At 51.9% G+C, this 20083-nt stretch overlaps 1 protein-coding gene across 20 annotated transcripts in view; it reads right to left on the reverse strand.

Annotated features, from left to right (window-relative positions):
• The window catches only part of KIF7 (kinesin family member 7), a 46843-nt gene extending 27225 nt beyond the window's left edge, over positions 1 to 19618 (reverse strand). For 4 of the 20 annotated variants that reach the window (XM_063698825.1, XM_055363081.2, XM_055363074.2 and 1 more), the window contains exons 1-12: positions 19271 to 19618; positions 16472 to 16823; positions 13604 to 13804; positions 12837 to 13230; positions 12125 to 12644; positions 11477 to 11593; positions 10701 to 10928; positions 9764 to 9897; positions 9205 to 9320; positions 8882 to 9034; positions 6739 to 6759; positions 6062 to 6264 (exon numbers count right to left, since the gene is read on the reverse strand). In XM_063698825.1, coding sequence (XP_063554895.1) covers positions 6062 to 6264; positions 6739 to 6759; positions 8882 to 9034; positions 9205 to 9320; positions 9764 to 9897; positions 10701 to 10928; positions 11477 to 11593; positions 12125 to 12644; positions 12837 to 13230; positions 13604 to 13804; positions 16472 to 16799 — 2415 coding nt within the window. In that variant the 5' untranslated portion in view covers positions 16800 to 16823; positions 19271 to 19618. The remainder of the gene's footprint in view (positions 1 to 6061; positions 6265 to 6738; positions 6760 to 8881; positions 9035 to 9204; positions 9321 to 9763; positions 9898 to 10700; positions 10929 to 11476; positions 11594 to 12124; positions 12645 to 12836; positions 13231 to 13603; positions 13805 to 16471; positions 16824 to 19270) is intronic. The other 16 variants (XM_063698834.1, XM_063698829.1, XM_063698830.1 and 13 more) reach the window with 11 other exon arrangements.
• Between the last annotated feature and the right edge of the window lie 465 nt (positions 19619 to 20083).

Genomic DNA, 20083 nt, shown 5'->3' on the forward strand with positions numbered 1-20083 from the left:
CTGCCCTAAAAGAGCTCCTGAAGGAAGCACTAAACATGGAAAGGAACAACCGGTACCAGCCGCTGCAAAATCATGCCAAAATGTAAAGACCATCGAGACTAGGAAGAAACTGCATGAACTAACGAGCAAAATAACCAGCTAACATCATAATGACAGGATCAAATTCACACATAACAATATTAACTTTAAATGTAAATGGACTAAATGCTCCAATTAAAAGACACAGACTGGCAAATTGGATAGAGTCAACACCCATCAGTGTGCTGTATTGAGGAAACCCATCTCACGTGCAGAGACACACATAGGCTCAAAATAAAGGGATGGAGGAAGATCTACCAAGCAAATGGAAAACAAAAAAAGGCAGGGGTTGCAATCCTAGTCTCTGATAAAACAGACTTTAAACGAACAAAGATCAAAAGAGACAAAGAAGGCCATTACATAATGGTAAAGGGATCAATTCAACAAGAAGAGCTGACTATCCTAAATATACATGCACCCAATACAGGAGCACCCAGATTCATAAAGCAAGTCCTGAGTGACCTACAAAGAGACTTAGACTCCCACACATTAATAATGGGAGACTTTAACACCCCACTGTCAACATTAGACAGATCAACGAGACAGAAAGTCAACAACGATACCCAGGAATTGAACTCAGCTCTGCACCAAGCGGACCTAATAGACGTCTACAGAACTCTCCACCCAAAATCAACAGAATATAAATTTTTTTCAGCACCACACCACACCTATTCCAAAATTGACCATATACTTGGAAGTAAAGCTCTCCTCAGCAAATGTAAAAGAACAGAAATTATAACAAACTATCTCTCAGACCACAGTGCAATCAAACTAGAACTCAGGATTAAGACACTCACTCAAAACTGCTCAACTACATGGAAACTGAACAACCTGCTCCTGAATGACTACTAGGTACATAACGAAATGAAGGCAGAAATAAAGATGTTCTTTGAAACCAACAAGAACAAAGACACAACATACCAGAATCTCTGGGACGCATTCAAAGCAGTGTGTAGAGGGAAATTTATAGCACTAAATGCCCACAAGAGAAAGCAGGAAAGATCCAAAATTGACACCCTAACATCACAATTAAAAGAACTAGAAAAGCAAGAGCAAACACATTCAAAAGCTAGCAGAAGGCAAGAAATAACTAAAATCAGCAGAACTGAAGGAAATAGAGACACAAAAAACCCTTCAAAAAATTAATGAATCCAGGAGCTGGTTTTTTGAAAGGATCAACAAAATTGATAGACCACTACCAAGACTAATAAAGAAAAAAAGAAGAATCAAATAGATGCAATAAAAAATGATAAAGGGGATATCACCACCGATCCCACAGAAATACAAACTACCATCAGAGAATACTACAAACACCTCTATGCAAATAAACTAGAAAATCTAGAAGAAATGGATAAATTCCTCGACACATACACTCTCCCAAGACTAAACCAGGAAGAAGTTGAATCTCTGAATAGACCAATAACAGGAGCTGAAATTGTGGCAATAATCAATAGCTTACCAACCAAAAAAGGTCCAGGACCAGATGGATTCACAGCCGAATTCTACCAGAGGTACAAGGAGGAGCTGGTACCATTCCTTCTGAAACTATTCCAATCAATAGAAAAAGAGGGAATCCTCCTAACTCATTTTATGAGGCCAGCATCATCCTGATACCAAAGCTGGGCAGAGACACAACCAAAAAAGAATTTTAGACCAATATCCTTGATGAACATTGATGCAAAAATCCTCAATAAAATACTGGCAAACCGAATCCAGCAGCACATCAAAAAGCTTATCCACCATGATCAAGTGGGCTTCATCCCTGGGATGCAAGGCTGGTTCAATATACGCAAATCAATAAATGTAATCCAGCATATAAACAGAACCAAAGACAAAAACCACGATTATCTCAATAGATGCAGAAAAGGCCTTTGACAAAATTCAACAACTCTCAATAAATTAGGTATTGATGGGATGTATCTCAAAATCATAAGAGCTATCTATGACAAACCCACAGCCAATATCATACTGAATGGGCAAAAACTGGAAGCATTCCCTTTGAAAACTGGCACAAGACAGGGATGCCCTCTCTCACCACTCCTATTCAACATAGTGTTGGAAGTTCTGGCCAGGGCAATTAGGCAGGAGAAGGAAATAAAGGGTATTCAACTAGGAAAAGAGGAAGTCAAATTGTCCCTGTTTGCAGATGACATGATTGTATATCTAGAAAACCCCACTGTCTCAGCCCAAAATCTCCTTAAGCTGATAAGCAACTTCAGCAAAGTGAGTATACAAAATCAATGTACAAAAATCACAAGCATTCTTATACCCAACAACAAATAGAGAGCCAAATCATGAGTGAACTCCCATTCACAATTGCTTAAAAGAGAATAAAATACCTAGGAATCCAACTTACAAGGGATGTGAAGGACCTCTTCAAGAAGAACTACAAACGACTGCTCAAGGAAATAAAAGAGGATACAAACAAATGGAAGAACATTCCATGCTCATGGGTAGGAAGAATCAATATCGTGAAAATGGCCATACTGCCCAAGGTAATTTACAGATTCAATGCCATCCCCATCAAGCTACCAATGACTTTCTTCACAGAATTGGAAAAAACTACTTTAAAGTTCATATAGAACCAAAAAAGAGCCTGCATCACCAAGTCAATCCTAAGCCAAAAGAACAAAGCTGGAGGCATCACGCTACCTGACTTCAAACTATACTACAAGGCTACAGTAACCAAAACAGCATGGTACTGGTACCAAGACAGAGATATATACCAATGGAACAGAACAGAGCCCTCAGAAATAACACCACATATCTACAACTATCTGATCTTTGACAAACCTGAGAAAAACAAGCAATGGGGAAAGGATTCCCTATTTAATAAATGGTGCTGGGAAAACTGGCTAGCCATATGGAGAAAGCTGAAACTGGATCCCTTCCTTACACCTTATACAAAAATCAATTCAAGAGGGATTAAAGACTTAAACATTAGACCTAAAACCATAAAAACCCTAGAAGAAAACCTAGGCAATACCATTCAGGACATAGGCATGGGCAAGGACTTCATGTCTAAAACACCAAAAGCAATGGCAACCAAAGCCAAAATTGACAAATGGGATCTAATTAAACTAAAGAGCTTCTGCACAGCAAAAGAAACTACCATCAGAGTGAACAGGCAACCTACAAAATGGGAGAAAATTTTCGCAACCTACTCATCTGACAAAGGGCTAATATCCAGAATCTGCAATGAACTCAAACAAATTTACAAGAAAAAAACAAACAACCCCATCAAAAAGTGGGCGAAGGACATGAACAGACACTTCTCAAAAGAAGACATTTATGCAGCCAAAAAACACATGAAAAAATGCTCATCTTCACTGGCCATCAGAGAAATGCAAATCAAAACCACAATGAGATACCATCTCACACCAGTTAGAATGGCAATCATTAAAAAGTCAGGAAACAACAGGTGCTGGAGAGGATGTGGAGAAATAGGAACACTTTTACACTGTTGGTGGGACTGTAAACTAGTTCAACCATTGGGGAAGTCAGTGTGGTGATTCCTCAGGGATCTAGAACTAGAAATACCATTTGACCCAGCCATCCCATTACTGGGTATATACCCAAAGGATTATAAATCATGCTGCTATAAAGACACATGCACACGTATGTTTATTGCGGCATTATTCACAATAGGAAAGACTTGGAACCAACCCAAATGTCCAACAATGATAGACTGGATTAAGAAAATGTGGCACATATACACCATGGAATACTATGCAGCCATAAAAAATGATGAGTTCATGTCCTTTGTAGGGACATGGATGAAATTGGAAATCATCATTCTCAGTAAACTATCGCAAGAACAAAAAACCAAACACTGCATATTCTCACTCATAGGTGGGAGTGGAACAATGAGAACACATGGACACAGGAAGGGGAACATCACACTCTGGGGACTGTTGTGGGGTGGGGGGAGTGGGGAGGGATAGCATTGGGAGATATACCTAATGCTAGATGACGAGTTGGTGGGTGCAGCGCACCAGCATAGCACATGTATACATATGTAACTAACCTGCACATTGTGCACATGTACCCTAAAACTTAAAGTATAATAATAAATTTAAAAAAATAATAACAGTATACTAATAATGGTAAATACTATGACATTTACGCACCAGGCACCATACTAAGAGCTCTGTGTATATTAAATGGTCCTAATGAGCCTACAAAAAGTGTAATTATGATTATCCCTATTTTACAGATCAGAAAACTGAGGCAGAGAGGTTAGGAAACTTGACCAATGACACATAGCTAGTAAGTGGTAGAACTGGGATTCAAACCTGAGCAGTCAGGCTCCAGAGCCCATGCTCTCAACCACTCCACGATATTGTCTCTTGGACATTTGAACTGAGAAAATAAGGATGGGTGGGCATCTGCAAGGATGGACGGATGGAAGGGTGGGAGGGACAGATGGCTAGGTGGGCGAGATCATATGAAGGTAAAAAAAATAGGATAGGCCAGGCACAGTGGCTCATGCCTGCAATCCCAGAACTTTTGGGAGGCCAAGACAAGTGGATCACCTGAGGTCAGGAGTTCAAGACCAGCCTGGCCAACATGGTGAAACACTGTCTCTACTAAAAAAAAAAAAAAAAAAAAAAAAAAAAAGAAAAAAATTAGCCAGGTGTGGTGGCACCTGCCTGTAGTGGCACCCAGCTACTCAGGAGGCTGAGGCATAAGGATAGCTTGAACCCAGGAGGCGGAGGTTGCAATAAGCTGAGATTGCACCACAGCACTCCAGCCTGAGCAATAGAGTGAGACTCCGTCTCAAAAAATAAAAAATAAAAACAATAGGATGGAGACCGCTATGGGCTGAATCGTGTTTCCCCAAAATTCCTATATGAAAGCCCTAACCACCAGCACCTCAGAATATGACTGCATTTGGAAAGAAGGTCTTTAGAGAGGCGATTAGTTTAAATGAGGACATTAGGGTGGGCCCTAATCCAATATGACCAGGGTCCTCATGACAACAGGAAGAGATACCAGGGCTACAAGCAGACAGGGGAAAGGCCGTGTCAAGACACAGCCAGGAAGTGGCCATCTGCACACCAAGAAGTGAGGCCTCAGGGGAAAGCAGACCTGCAGACACCTTGAGCTCGGAATGACAGCCTCCAGAGCTGGGAGAAACTACACTTCTGCCGTTTAAATCCCCCTAGTCTGTGGAAGTTTGCTATGGCAGCTGTAGCAAACTAAAACAGAGAATCCATGAATTAACAAAAGGGGATGGAAGGGGTGGATGCACCTGTGGATAAATGGACAGGTGGTCAATCCACTGATAAAAGGCTAAAGCAGCTAGGCGTGGTGGCTCACACCTATAATCCCAGCACTTTGGTAGGCCCAGGTGGGCGGATCACTTGAGGTCAGGAGTTCAAGACCAGCCTAGCTAACATGGAGAAACCCCGTCTTTACTAAAAATACAAAATCAGCTGGGCGTGGTGGCATGTGTCTGTAATCCCAGCTACTCAGGAGGCTGAGACAGGAGAATCACTTGAACCCAGGAGGCGGAGGTTGCAGTGAGCCAGGATGGTGGCACTGTACTCCAGCCTGGGCAACAGAGTGAGACTCTGTCTCAAAGAAAGACTAAACCGATGCATGGGTTTGACGGACACATGGACCAACGGGTAGAGAGACAAGGGAGAATGGGATGGAGGGGTAAGCGAATGGAGAGCTGAAAGGGGGACCGGGAGACAGAGGACTGCACGCTGCAGGGTAGGTTTCTTTAGACGCTCACCCTTCACCCTCTCGTTGCTCTCCCAGGTGGTCTTCAGGCGGGACCTGCCCCCGGCCTCTACGGTATGTAAAGCTGGGCGGACCCCCAGCTTCTATACCAGCCTCACCCGGGGGGCCAGGGCTGGAGCACAAGGTTCCACAGTGAACTTGGGCCTCAGAGCCCACATGCCCTGGTCCCAAGGATGGCAGCCTAGGAGGCAGGAGTCACCCCAGCACCCCACCCTGAGGCCCCGAGACTAACCTGCACCTGGCTCTGGGCCGCAGCGACCCTCCTGCGGAACTCCTGGAGCCGAGACCGCTCGCCAGCATCCTGGGGCTCCTTGCCCTCGAGCTCCCGCAGCTGCCTCTGGCCTTCACTCAGCTCGGCCCGCACCTGCTCTGCCTCCTGCTCCAGCTCCCGGATACGCTGGCTGTGCTGGCGGTTCAGGGCCTGAGCTGCCTTTCCTGGAGGAAAGCGGGAATGTCAGCACAGGCAGCCCTGCTCCACCGAGAGGGCCAGCTGTTTGTCCCCCTGGGAGGTTTCCCAGCCCTTGGACACCTGTGTGGGTTTCACCAAGCCTTTGCACCACCAGTACCACAGTTTACTTAATATTTTTCTTCAAATCAACTCTTTATTTATTTATTTATTGAGACAGAGTTTGCTCTTTTTGCCCAGGCTGGAGTGCAATGGTGCAATCTTGGCTCACTGCAACCTCCGCCTCCCGGATTCAAGTGATTCTGCTGCCTCAGCCTCCCAAGTAGCTGGGATTACAGGCACGTGCCACTACACCTGGCTAATTTTGTATTTTTAGTAGAGATGGGGTTTTGCCACGTTGGCCAGGCTGGTCTCGAACTCCTGACCTCTGGTGATCCACCCACCTTGGCCTCCCAAAGTCCTGGGATTACAGGCATGAGCCACCGCGCCCAGCCTCAACTCACCTTTTAAATGAGCCTCATCCACTGCAGCGACCCAAGGAAATTACAAATTAGTTTTATTTTTACCAAATGCATTCTAAAATAAATATGTAACCTGAACCTGTATATAATTAAGCCTTTAGAACTAACTTTCATTTCCAGGAAATCTGGAGGACAAAAGAATGAGCTAAATGACACCACAAAAAAGCAAACAGACAAACCCCAAACATGTGGGGTTTGGGACATTCAGCAGGATGACTGAGAGAAGGGAGATGTCAGAGACCTCAGAAACAAATACAGTCGGCCCTCTGCATCTGTGGGTTCCACACCCATGGGTTCAACCAACCATGGATGGAAATTATACTTTTCTAAATAAATGGCTGCATGTGTACTGACCATGTACAGATTTTTCTTGTCATCATTACCTAAACAATACAGTAAAACAACTATTTACCCAGCTTTTACATTGTATTAGGTATTGTAAGAAATCTAGAGATGATTTAAAATGATTTAAAGGAAGATGTGGGTCAGTTACTGTAAACACTATACCACATTATTTACTAAACCTTTTTTGAGCATCCACAGATTTTGGCATTCACGGGGTCCTGGAACCAATCCCACATAGATATCAAGTGACGACTGTATGATGTGTGTGTGGAACAAGTTTGGAGCCTGATTCAAGCGATCCAGCTATAAACAGACACTGCTGATAATGGAGAGAATGTGCTTATGCTCTGGTCATTAAGAGGACTGTGCCGGGTGCGGTGGCTCACACCTCTAATCCCAGTACTTTGGGAGGCTGAGGTGAGCGGATCACGAGGTCAAGAGATCGAGACCATCCTGGCCAACATGGTGAAACCCCGTCTCTACTAAAAATACAAAAATTAGCTGGTTGTGTTGGCACATGCCTGTAGTCCCAGCTACTCGGGAGGCTGAAGCAGGAGAATCACTTGAGCTCGGGAGGTAGAGGTTGCAGTGAGCCAACATCGTGCCACTGCACTCCAGCTTGGCGACAGAGTGAGACTCCGTCTCAGAAAAAAAAAAAAAAAAAAAAAGAGGACATTAGTTTCATTAGGTGTGCTGATGGTATTACAGTTAAGTAAAAAAAAAAAAGTTCCTATTTTTAAAGCAGCACACTGGGAGGTGTCGGGAAGAAAGGACATGAAGTCTGGCATGTCCTTCAAAATATTCAGCAAAGAAAAAAGGGAGAGGAGGTAAAACAACTGTGGAAAACTCTTGGTAACTACTAAGTCTGGAGGATGGGTATATGGGACCCACGGTACTCGTCTCATGTCTGGTTGAAAATATTTATGATTAATTTGGTAACAAATTCATTAACTATTAAAATAAAAACGCTCCACTGGCCACCACCTAAAACTACCCCCTGTCCCCTCCTTCACTCATATCACCAGTCATAGGCATAACACAGTTTGGAGACACTCAGTCCTCCATGACACTCCATGACACTCCGCAGGACTGAGAGATACTTTGCCCAGCACAATGGCTTAAACATTGCAGGCACTTGATAAGTAAGGAGAAGTGCTGGGCGTAGTGGCTCACGCCTGTAATCCCAGCACTTGTGGAGACTGAGGCGGGTGGATCACCTGAGGTCAGGAGTTCAACACCAGCCTGGCCAACGTGGTGAAACCCCATCTCAACTAAAAATACAAAAAATATATATATATATATATAAGGTGGGTGTGGTGGTGGGCACCTGTAATCCCAGCTACTCAGGAGGCTGAGGCAGGAGAATCGCTTGAACCCGGGAGGCAGAGGTTGCAGTGAGCCAAGATCACGCCACTGCACTCCAGCCTGGGCGACGAGTGAAACTCTGTCTCAAAAAAAGAAAAAGAAGAAAAAAGAAGTACTGCTTACTAAGAGCTATTCTAAGCACTTCACCTGAATTAACTCACTTCACCCTCACAACACCCCTATTCAGTAGGTATAACGACTATCCCCATTTTAGAGATGAAAAAACTGAGGCACGGAGAGTTTATGCTACTTGCTCAGGGTCACACAGCTGGAAGAGGCTGGGCTGAGTATCAAACCTAGGCCATCCGGCCCCTGCTCCTAACCACCTCATTGTTGAAATCCCTCTAGAACAGTGCAGAAGTAATGATGAGAAGTCCCCCTCGGGTGAGAGGCCCACCTGATGCCCACCTCTCACCTGTGCGGACCAGCTCGCCAATGAGCTCCTCCTTCATGCGGATGTTGATAGCCAGCTCCCGGATCTTCTGCTGGGCCTGGGCCAGCCGCCACTCTGAGGCCGTGGCAGGGGGGACCTGGCGGGCCTGAACCCGGGCCTTGCTCCCACCAACTGCTGCAACAGGCAGCCTGTCAAGGTTGCTGCCCCAACTGACAGTGGGGGAGACAGAGGAGTGGAGAGCAGGGGCTGCCAGGGATGGTGGGTGGAACTGTCCCAAGGTGGCTGGCCCAGGACCGTGGAGGGGCAATGGGGAGGAGGCCCTCTCTGCATCCCACCCAGCTTACCTCTGGACCCTGGAATGGCCGCATCCAACTCTTCAAGGCAAAGCTCTGGGCCCTTCCTCTCTGGCAGACTCCCTGGGCGGGCCCCCGCCCTCTGACTGCAGTTGCTGATCCCATTTCTGGAGGACAGAAGCAGGAGGCCATGCTCCTCCCCAGCCCCTGCCCCAGCCTAGCCACCCCCAGGCCTGGAGGGAAGAAGAGAGGCCACCGGGTCTTCCACCTCCCAGGGTCAATATAAACCCAGGATGTGAGTCTGGCAGAATCAGGAGTCCAGGGGCAGAGTTTTAGGAGGTACAGGGCAGCTGGGGGCATAGAGGGCCACCCTGGAGGCTGAAGTCAGGAGGCCTGGGCCCACCCTGTATCACACTCGCTCCGGTGAGACCTTTCGGCTCAGAGCCCCACAGCTCTCCCCCAAGGGCTGGCCAGGGCAACATGAGGGCATCCTAGGAGACCCAGGGGCTTCCCCACTGCTGTCAGGAGAGGAGACGGTGGGATCCCCAGCCTGCCTAGCCCTGGGCCCTGAGCAGGCCCTTGTCAGGTGGGGGCAGTGGGTCCCACTCACCTGCGCAGGTGTAAGGTCCGCCTGGGCGGCTCCTCCTCCTCCTCTTCCTCCTCTGAAGCAGCTGAAGAGCCACTTCCCAGCCTGTTCACCTCAGTCAGCAACTCAGCTCCAGCCTCCCTGCCATTTGTCACCTGCTAGCGGAGTGAGCCATTTCCCATCCCAAGTCATCGTCCCTGCGGTATACCCCACCTTGCCTGCCCTCCTCATATCTCTGCCTCCTCAAGCCCTGCCTTACCTTCATGATCCAGCTCAAATGACCCCTCTGGCAGCCTGCTGAATCTCAAGCTGGGGTGAGAGCTTCCTCCCTCCCCTCCCCTCCCGCCTGCTTTGGCTCCCATGATACCTGGTACTCCTCAGGTGACAATCTGCCCTTTCTACCTTGTGTACAGGTCATCTGCACCCAAGTCCTATCTCACCAACAATTCCCTGCCAGAGTGATGGGTGAACATGAGACTTCTGCCAACCCCCAGCTTTGAGAGCTGAGATGACCCAGGCCTAAAAGCCCCAGAGGACCCAGAACTTTCAGGCAGGAGTAACCTTTGTCCAAACAAGGTTCCCCACGTGGAAAAGTGAACTTGCAAAGAGAGCCATCCAAAGACAGAGGGGGTGGTCTGAAAGGTGATGAGCTCTCCGTCTGCAGAAGTGTGCAAGGTTTCCACCCGATGCCGGAAGCCAGAACCCCCTCTGTAACCTCCGCATTCCAAGCGATCTTCAGCTACCCCAGGGATGCCCGATGGCACCACACCCTTCTGAGAGGCCCAGAGTCATTCAAATCTTGGCTCTTCTTCTGGGGACAGCTGAAAGCAGCCTCTCGCATCTCACAGCCAGTCCCATGAAAGCATGAGTGGGGGACACGTGCCCCAGTGCCCCCTTCCCCTGTCCCGAGCTTGACCAGTCCAGCAGGGCCCACAGACACCCAGCCTCGCCCTCTTCTCACCTCTCCCCTCTGCTCAGAGCCAACTTCATCTCCAGGGAGGCAGGCAGGGGGCACCATGCCCAGCACATGGGCGTGGGCACCCCCCAGGGGGGCTGTATGAGGTCGAGGCACAAAGGACCCGGGAGGCAGGCCATTCAGGAGCCGCGGGCCCCCCCAGCCTGGCCGCACCAGCTCTAACCGCAGCCGCAGTTCCACCATCTCCTCCTGCTGCTCACGCAGCCGGTCGCTCTGCAAGACAGGGTCCAGGTGCCGAGGGGGCATGAATGCCCCGACAGGCAGGAGTGTAGGAAACTGAGGAACAGGTCTGAGGCCACTCCACCGTCTCTGGGCTGAAACTGAGGAGTGTCAAATACTCCTCTCCTCCTCTCCCGACCCCAACAACTCTGTAGGAGTTCAGACTCAAACTCACCCCGCAGATCCCATCTCACTCCTATCCGGCCAGACCGCCACCTCCAACCGCCGCCACCAGAGGGCGCCAGGAGCAATGCCGACCTGGTGACGCCCGGCTCCAAGGTCCCCCGCTGCTGCCCCTCCAGTCCCCTCTCCCGTCCAAGCTCACACCACCCAGCAAAGCTGCCCTGCCTGGCGGTCCTGCACACCCACCTGCGCTGTTGTGATGCTCACCTCCACACTTTCGCTCATGGGCACCTCCTGACTCTACACCCCTACCCCGCAGTACCCTACCCTAACTCCCTCCTATCCTGAGAAACTCAACTCTGCCTTCCCTTCATCCTCCTCTGGGAAGCCTTCCCCACACTGTGAAGCGGGCGCCGCACCTGCAGTTTGTACTGCTCCATGGCGTCCTCCAGCGCAGCCAGAAAGTCTCGGTTCTCCTCCTCCAGCCGCGCCACCTGGTTCTGCAGGGTCAGCAGCTGCTGCGCCCCCTCATCCTCCTATAGGGCAGGGAGAGGGGCTTCAGGGGCTGGGGTTGACAGGGCGAGCTGGACACCTGGCCTCTTCTTGTCTAGCCCTGCTTTCTACCTACTCTTCCAAGCCCTGCCTGCAGTGGGAACTCCAGACCCACTGGTGGGAGGGCACCCCAGACCCCAGCTGGCCTGGGTGCCCTCTGCAAGCCATTTGGGATCTCTTGTAATTATCCATCGTATTTGTATTAATAATATCACCACTATTATTAGGAACAATTTACTGCGTCTTCACCGGCATGCTAGGCACATGTGACACCCTCAGCCCTTACAACATCCCCACTAAGAGATGGGGTAAGTCCTACGGTTATCCCTATTTTACAGCTGGAGACCTGAGGCTCGGTGAAGTTAAGGAAGTGACCACGGTAATCAGCAGAAGTGACCGAATCCCTAATGTGCCCTGCTAATGGGCAGGAGGCAGGGGAGCAGCTGCTGTCTGAAGACCCTCTTCCTTCCTCTCCACCATTCCCCACTGTCCACAACAACCTGTCCCTTGGTCACCTTTCGCCCGCTGGCCCCCTGTGCCGCCTGGTCCTCGACGAAGGCGCTCTCGATGCCGCTGTCAGGCCCGGAGGCGGAGCTCAGGGCGCTGCGCTCGCCCTCGACGGCGCACAGCCAGTCGCGCACCTTGCGGGCGGCGGCGCCGGGCAACCCGGGCTCGGCCTGCAGCTCGCGCAGGAGGCTGTAGGCGGCGTCGGTGCAGGCCCGGTAGCGCGCGCAATCGGCGCCCAGGCGCATGGCGGCCGCCGCGGAGGCGGTGGCTGGGCCCGGGGCGCGCCGGCCGCGGTGGATGATGCGGGTCTCGGAGCGGTGCCGTGGCGGACCCCGCACGCCGCTCGCCGCCTCTTCGGGTGGCCGCTCGGCCTCGGGCCGCCAGTTGACCGTGGCGCGGTTGCGGATGTTCTGGGCGCGGCTGGCGTAGTTGAGGGTGTTGAGGGTCTCGTCGAAGTCGGAGGAGGAAGGGCTGACGCAGGCGATCATCACCGTCTTGGCGTTCCCGCCCAGCGAGTCTTTGAGGATCCTGAGGGCGCGAGGGGGAGGCTCTCAGGGGCGCCGACGCTCCAGGCCCAGGGCCAGCGGGCCAGACCCGGGACCGGCTCCTGGCGCGGTTCCCCGTGGGCTGGAGACCTCGGAGTGCCTGGGCTTCCACCCCCGCTGGACACTCCCCGCCTCCCCGGCCCCCAGGCCACACAGGAGCCAGGGGGCAGCTCACCGGGTGATCTTGGAGTCGCGGTAGGGGATGTGGCTGCCCCGGCGCTGAGGGTCCCCCAGGGCGCTGATGACGTTGCCCAGCGCCAGGAGGCTGCTGTTGATCTGGATGCTCTCCTTGAGCCGCTCGCCGGTGCTGCCCGTCTTGAGCACCCTCTCTGAGCCCGCCAGGTCCACGAAGTGGAACTTGGAGATGAGCAGCTGGCCCGGGGCGGGGCGGGGCAGGCGGCTGGGGGCGCGCCCCCGCTGCTCCAGGGTCACGGTGAAGACCGTGTGTGAGCGGCTAGACAGGTGGTTGAGGTGCGTGGCTCCCGTGTGCCGCGCCGCGTTGCCCATCTCCAGGAGGCTCAGCACCTCATCCAGGCCCTCCACGTCCACCTCCTTCACCCCGCACAGCACTGCGGGCACAGAAGGCCGTGAGCCCCAGGGCAGGGGCCGCCAGACTGACCAGCCAGGAGGGCAGGCAGAGCAGAACTAGCCCCAAACCTGCCCTTCCTGACCCACTGCTCCCTCCCCATGCCCACGGGGTACTGCCCTTCCTAGTTCGGGCTTAAGGGGCTCCGGCTTCCCACTGGCCCACCTCAGTGCCTCTCACTCTGGGTATAGAAGCATGTACTGAACTCAGTGGAGGCAAGAAGCTAAAGCAAAACCTCCCAGGGCTTGGGTTTTCCATGAGGAGTTGCCATTCCCAGACAGGTAAGCACCCCACTCCAAGCAGGTGAAGTCCCCCTAAGCCCCTCTCCGTCAGTGGAGGACCCCGGAGTTCCTCACCAACATTCCCGCGCTCATCTTCCCGGAGCTGGATGTCACGGCTGGCAGTGCCCACCTCGAGCAGGTCTCGGAACTCCTCCTTGTACACTTCCAGGTAGGACACATGTACCAGACAGTCAAGCAGGTCGTTCTCATCGATGAGCTTGAAGGCCTCGGCCATGGCCCTCGGGACAATGCCCTGCTCATCCTCAAGGAGGGAGGCTGGGGAGACACCGCAGGGCCTCCTGCCACTTCAGCTGGACACGGCCCATGGCCCCCAGGCCCGCAAGCTCATAGGCCCCTGCCAGAGCTGGAGGATGGTGCTCTAGGATGGAGAAGGCAGTGGCCGAGGCCAGGATGGGACAGGTGGCCTGAGCTAGGCCATGCTCCAGCGTGGTCAGGCAGAATTATAAAATTTAAGAGTTGGAAGCAACCTCTCCTGATTCAATCAACCCCTTTCATGCTGTAAGCATCCCCTTCACTGCATCCTCAACAGATTATCAAATAACCTTATCTTGATTACTCCTAATCCATGCTCAGTTATCTAAAGGGCCTCCTAAATTTATCCCAAGGAAATAATCAGAGGAACTTCAGAGCAGCACTCTTCCTCATGACTTCAAAAAATGCAAACATCCTAAGTGTCCATCCGAAGATACAATAGGAGATCTGGCCAAATCAACTTTTTTTTTTTGAGACGGAGTTTTGCTCTTGTTGCCCAAGCTGGAGGGCAGTGGTGTGATCTTGGCCCACTGCAACCTCCACCTTCCGGTTTCAAGCGCTTCTCCTGCCTCAGCCTCCTGAGTAGCTGGGATTATAGGCGTCTGCCACCATGCCCAGCTAATTTTTGTATTTTTAGTAGAGACAGTGTTTCACCATGTTGGCCAGGCTGGTCTCAAACTCCTGACCTCGTGATCCGCCGGCCTCAGCCTCCCAAAGTGCTGGGATTACAGGCATGAGCCACCGCACCTAACCAACTATTTTATATTCACAATGGAATGCCAGGTAGCCATTAAAAAGTTAGATTTTTTTTTTTTTTTTGGTAGAGACAGGGTCTTGCTGTGTTGCCCAGGCTGGTCTCCCAACTCCTATGCCCAAGCAGTCCTCCCAGCTCAGCCTCCCAAAGTGATGGGATTACATGTGTGAGCCCCTGTGCCTGGCCTAAAAAGTTAGATTGAAGAATACTTAATGATACAGAGAAATGTTCATGATACATTTTTTGTTGTTGTTGTGTTTTTGAAATGGCGTCTCGCTGTTGCCCAGGCTGGAATGCAGTGAAGCAATCTTGGCTCACTGCAACTTCTGCCTCCTGGGTTCAAGCAATCCTCCTGCCTCAGCCTCCTGAGTAGCTGGGATTATAGACCCCCACCACCATGCTTGGCCAGTTTTTTGTTTGTTTGTTTTTGAGACGGAGTCTTGCTCTGTCACCAGGCTGGAGTGCGGTGGCCAGATCTTGGCTCACTGCAACCTCTGCCTCCCAGGTTCAAGCGATTCCCCTGCCTCAGCCTCCCAAGTAGCTGGGACTACAGGCATGCACCACCACGCCCAGCTAATTTTTTGTATTTTAGTAGAGACAGGGTTTCACCATGTTGGCCAGGATGGTCTCGATCTCCTGACCTCATGATCCACCCACCTCGGCCTCCCAAAGTGCTGGGATTACAGATGTGAGCCACCATGCCCGGCTCAGTTTTTGTATTTTTAGTAGAGATGGGGTTTTGCCATGTTGGCTAGGCTGGTCTCGAACTCCTGACCTCAGGTGATCCGCCCGCCTCTGCCTCCCAAAGTGCTGGGATTACAGGCGTGAGCCACTGTGCCTGGCCAATGATACATTATTAAGAAAATCAAACAGGACACAAAAGAATGTATATAATATAATCCCATTTTTGAAAAGTAAAATAATTTTCCCAGGGAAAGAAACTGGAAGGCTAACAGGGCAGGGGATTTCTGAAAAGCAATTATCAAGTACATTTCATTTCATGCATGTGTTTTGCTGTATTTTCCTAATTTTTTTTACAACAAAGTATGTTTCTGTAACTGCTATGGTCTGAATTTGTTTATGCTCCCCAAAATTCACATGTAGAAATCCTCACCCCCAATATGATGGAAGTGAGGGCTTTGGGAAGTGGATGGGGGGAGCCCTCATAAATGGGATTAGTTCCCTTATAATAGAGAGCTGAGAGAGACCCCTTCTTTGTTCTACCATGTGAGTTTAGAGAGAGACGGTGACTGTCTGTAAGGAAGAAGGCCCTTCAATCTGCTGGTGCCTTCACCTTAAACTTCCCAGCCTCCAGAACTGTGAGGAATAAATTTCTCTTGAGGAGCCACCCAGTCTATGGTATTCTGTTATAGTGAAGGGAGCAGAGCAAGGCAGTAACCCGACACAAAACAGCTTGTGTTACTTAAAAGGGGACACTTCCTTCAGTTGGCCCAAAGGATCTTTCTCGAAACTGCTCCAGAGCCTGGCTGAAGCACCTTGCAGCCCTGCTGTGCAGTATCCAAAGCAGCCTCTTCCAGGACACACGGCCCCCATTCCCAACTGCTCCAGCTAGAACACAGATTCCTGACCTCCCCTAGCCAGCCTGACAACCTCTAGAGACACGCCACCTTCCCGTGCCCTTCCTCTGCTGAGGTCCCCAGAGCCAGGCAGCATGGCGCCATCTCTATGGAGGCGAGAAGGCCACTCACCTCCAATGACCCTTCCTTCCTGCCCTGCCTAGCCCACAGACATGGCTGGTCCCAGCCTGGGCCACAGATCCCTGTCTAGGAAATCGACTCTTCCTCCCCCAGCATCCCCACCTTCCACAGAACAGGCAGCAAGAGGACGGGGCAGAAATCCAGGAAGGAACTAAGGCTCCTTAAAGTGGGCACAGGGCCACGAACAGGGTCACTCACCCACACTGGCCTCCCCCATGGTGTATGTCTTCCCTGAGCCCGTCTGACCATAGGCAAAGACAGTGGCATTGAAGCCCTCGAAGAAGGCCTCAAGGAGGGGCTGAACGCAGGCCTGGTACACGGCCTCCTGCCCGGCATCCTCGGCCAGCACCACGTGGAAGCCAAAGTGTCGGTCACGGCCCAGGGTGACGCGGCCAAGCCCTGGCTCCACCTGCAGGCAGCTCTGATGCCCGTGCAGCAGCTCCTTGGGCAGCAGTGGTCGAACTCGCAGGGCAACCCGCACTGGGGCCTCTTCAGCCCCTGGCAGCCTCTGAGCCTCCAGCCCCATGCCGAGGGAGGACTGCTCTGGGCCCTGTGGAGAGAGAGAGAAGCCCTGGCCATCAGCACTTGTACTCCAGGAGCTGGACTCACCCTGCAGGGGACTCGAGCCAGATCCTGCAGCTCCTGACCTTGGAGGGATTGGGGGAGGGTGGTCAAAGTTCAGAATATCCCCATGTCCAACCTGGTGCTCAAAAATTGCAAGGGCCATGACATATATAGTCCCCCACAGGAACATGTCATGGCTTCCGGCACTGGTGAAATGAGGCCCTAACTCCTGAACTCCAGTGTTTCAGCTGCACTCTTCCCTATGGCCCCTATGGCCCCATCTCCTAGAAGAACGCACACACACAGCACCACACCACACCAGGGAACTCCTGTCCCTAACACCCACTGGGTTTACCACAGTCTCTGTGTCAAGTTACTCACATCCCCTGCCCCACCTTCTTCAAAAAAGTCAACAGATCCTTCAAGACCAAGCTCTCACCACCAAATCCTGCCAATTCCATCTCCTAAATATCTCTCAAGTTCACCTGCTGCTTCCCATTCTGTTGCTAAAGCCCTGGTCCTGGCCACTGACATCGTGCCAGGATGACTTTGAGCAGCCTTCCCCCTGGCATCAGTCTCCCTGTCCCCTCCCGCAAGGCAACCAGGGACATCTTTCTTTTTCTTCTTGAGACAGGGTCTCTCTCTTTCACCCAGACTGGAGTACAGTGGCATGACCACTGCTTACTGTAGCCAAGGCTTCCCAGGTTCAAGTGATCCTCCCACCTCAGCCTTCAGAGTAGCTGGGACCACAGACATGTACCTGGCTAATTTTATTATTATTATTATTATTATTATTATTATTATTATTATTATTATTATTTTGTAGAGACAGTCTAGCTATGTTGCCCAGGCTGGTCTTGAACTCCTGGGCTCAAGGGATCCTTCCAAAGTGCAGTGACTACAGGCATCAGCCACTGCACCTCAGAGGCATCTCTCAAAATGCAAATGCAATTATTTCACTCCCTGCCTAACCCCAACTCCCCCAAGAAAAGGCTCTCCACTGCCCTTGGTATTCAAAATATTTTTGTTTTTGTTTTTGTTTTGTTTTGTTTTTAATTTGAGACGGAGTCTTGCTCTGTTGCCCAGGCTGGACTGCAGTGGCCCGATCTCGGCTCACTGCAAGCTCCGCCTCCTGGGTTCACACCATTCTCCTGCCTCAGCCTCCCAAGTAGCTGGGACTACAGGCGCCCGCCACCACGCCCGGCTAATTTTTTGTATTTTTCATAGAGACAGGGTTTCACCGTGTTAGCCAGGATGGTCTCGATCCCCTGACCTCGTGATCTGCCCGCCTCGGCCTCCCAAAGTGCTGGGATTCCAGGCGTGAGCCACCGCGCCCGGCCTGGGATTCAAAATATTAAGGAAAAAAAAAAAAAAAAAGACAAGCCTTAAATCAGGCCCTGCCTCCCTGGACTACTCACTTCCCACACCCCAGGCCTTTCCTCGCCTCCTCTCTCTGCCTGCAACGGCTAGGTGTTACCCAAGCCTCCTCATCCCTCCCGGCTGAGGCTGCAGCCACCTTCTAATTCAGGGAGCCACGGAAGCTCCCCTCCTCTGTAACCCCGCCACGACACGCACACAACCCCCAGTGCTGTTCCACCCGCCCGTGACCACTCCAACTGCAGGTTACTACCCGCTTCTCTCCCCGACCTCCCAGACCAGGAGCTGGAAGGCAGGGACCCTCTGGGTCCACTTTGCACTTTATCACCAGCGCCCAACACAAGGTCCCACGCTGCCCAACAGATAGTGATGGATAATCTTCATCCAGGGAACTTTCCCTGCCCTCCCTCCTCCTACCGCGTTCCTCACCCCCACCGCCACCCCGGCACTTCATTCTTTACCCTTTAACCTCTCTCTCAGCACAGTAACCTTTCGTTAATTCAATCACCCAGCCCCTGTTGGGCTCCCGACCCTGGGCACACAGCGGTAAACCCTGCCTCGCAATACCGAGTGGGCCTTCGCGCACCCCTCCGCGTGAGCGTTCCGAGCCCGGTGCAGTCCCGGCTTCCGCGCGCCCCTGCTCTCCGCACAGCGCTCCCGCTCCGAAGGTGCTCTGACAACCCCGCAGGCGCTATTCGGAGCCGGGATAGGGCAGCCGGGGCTGGAGGCGGCGGGCGCGGGACGGAGCTCCAGGAAAGTTGGAAGAAGTGATTACAAATCGGGACCCGACTCTCGCAGCCTTGGCGCTCGCCCCTCCATGCAGGCCCGGGATGCCGGCCTCAGCCCCCAGATGTCGGGAAGAGGGCGCCGGCCAGTCCAAGGAAGAGCTTCCAGGAGGCTGGGGAGCAAGGGTGCCGGGCTCCTCATGCCGGGTCAGGTCTCCCAGGAGTGCCGGCTCCCAGGGCCACTAGGCCCAGGCCTGCGCGAGGAGGGAGCGCGCGCCTCCCTCCACCCACCCGGTCCTCGCCCCTAACCCGCTCTCGGGCCCACACTCACCTGCCTGGCTGCGAGCGCCGTCCCGAGCCAGGCAGTCAGGCTTCCATCCCCAGTGCGGCGCGCTCCGATGCCGTCATCGGGACCCCCGCCCCCGAAACCAGCCCTCCCCTCACCCGCAACTCCGCCCGCCGGGGCTCTCGGGGGCGGAGGCGCGAGCCGGTCGGCGTCGCGGAGTCGGCCCGCAGACAGGGCGGGCGGGGCCCGTGCTCAAGGGCTGGGCCTGGAGAGTGTGCAGCATCCTCATGATGGCATCGCCTTGTTTTCTAGAATTTGTCTCCAAACTGGACTCCAGACCATCCTGTCCTCAGCCCCGAGTCACCTTCATCCCCGGTCTCTGTTTTCCACTCCCAGTCCCAAACCACGCCCCCTGCACGCCACTCACACAGCCGGCAGAAACTTTAATCTCCCCACGTTTAAAAAAGTTTTCTCAGTTATAAGACTCTCTTTTTCTCACATTTTAGCATTCCTAAAATTGAGTTCCATCTTACACTCATTGTCAAGGGAAACTTGGCACCAGGAGGGGCAGGAGAGGTGATCTGGGGGTGCCCACGGCAGCCTCAAAGAGATGGTTGGTGTCTTCACCTCTGAGACCTCTGATCCATTGTTTGCACTGGAAGCACCATGAATGGGTGAATTTTAAAATCTGAAAACATATTTGTCACTTAAAACGCCATTAGAAAAAGTAAACTCCAGTGTAGTTTCTAGTGAAATTTTATTATGTATATAGAAGATTACCTGTCATAGACAGGCAACATAATTAAAGGCCATAGAAATTGCCAGGCTCGTCAGATAGATCTATATTAGGAAACCCTC

This window comes from Gorilla gorilla, chromosome 16 (genome assembly GCF_029281585.2).
Source record: "Gorilla gorilla gorilla isolate KB3781 chromosome 16, NHGRI_mGorGor1-v2.1_pri, whole genome shotgun sequence".
Lineage (NCBI taxonomy): Eukaryota > Metazoa > Chordata > Mammalia > Primates > Hominidae > Gorilla > Gorilla gorilla.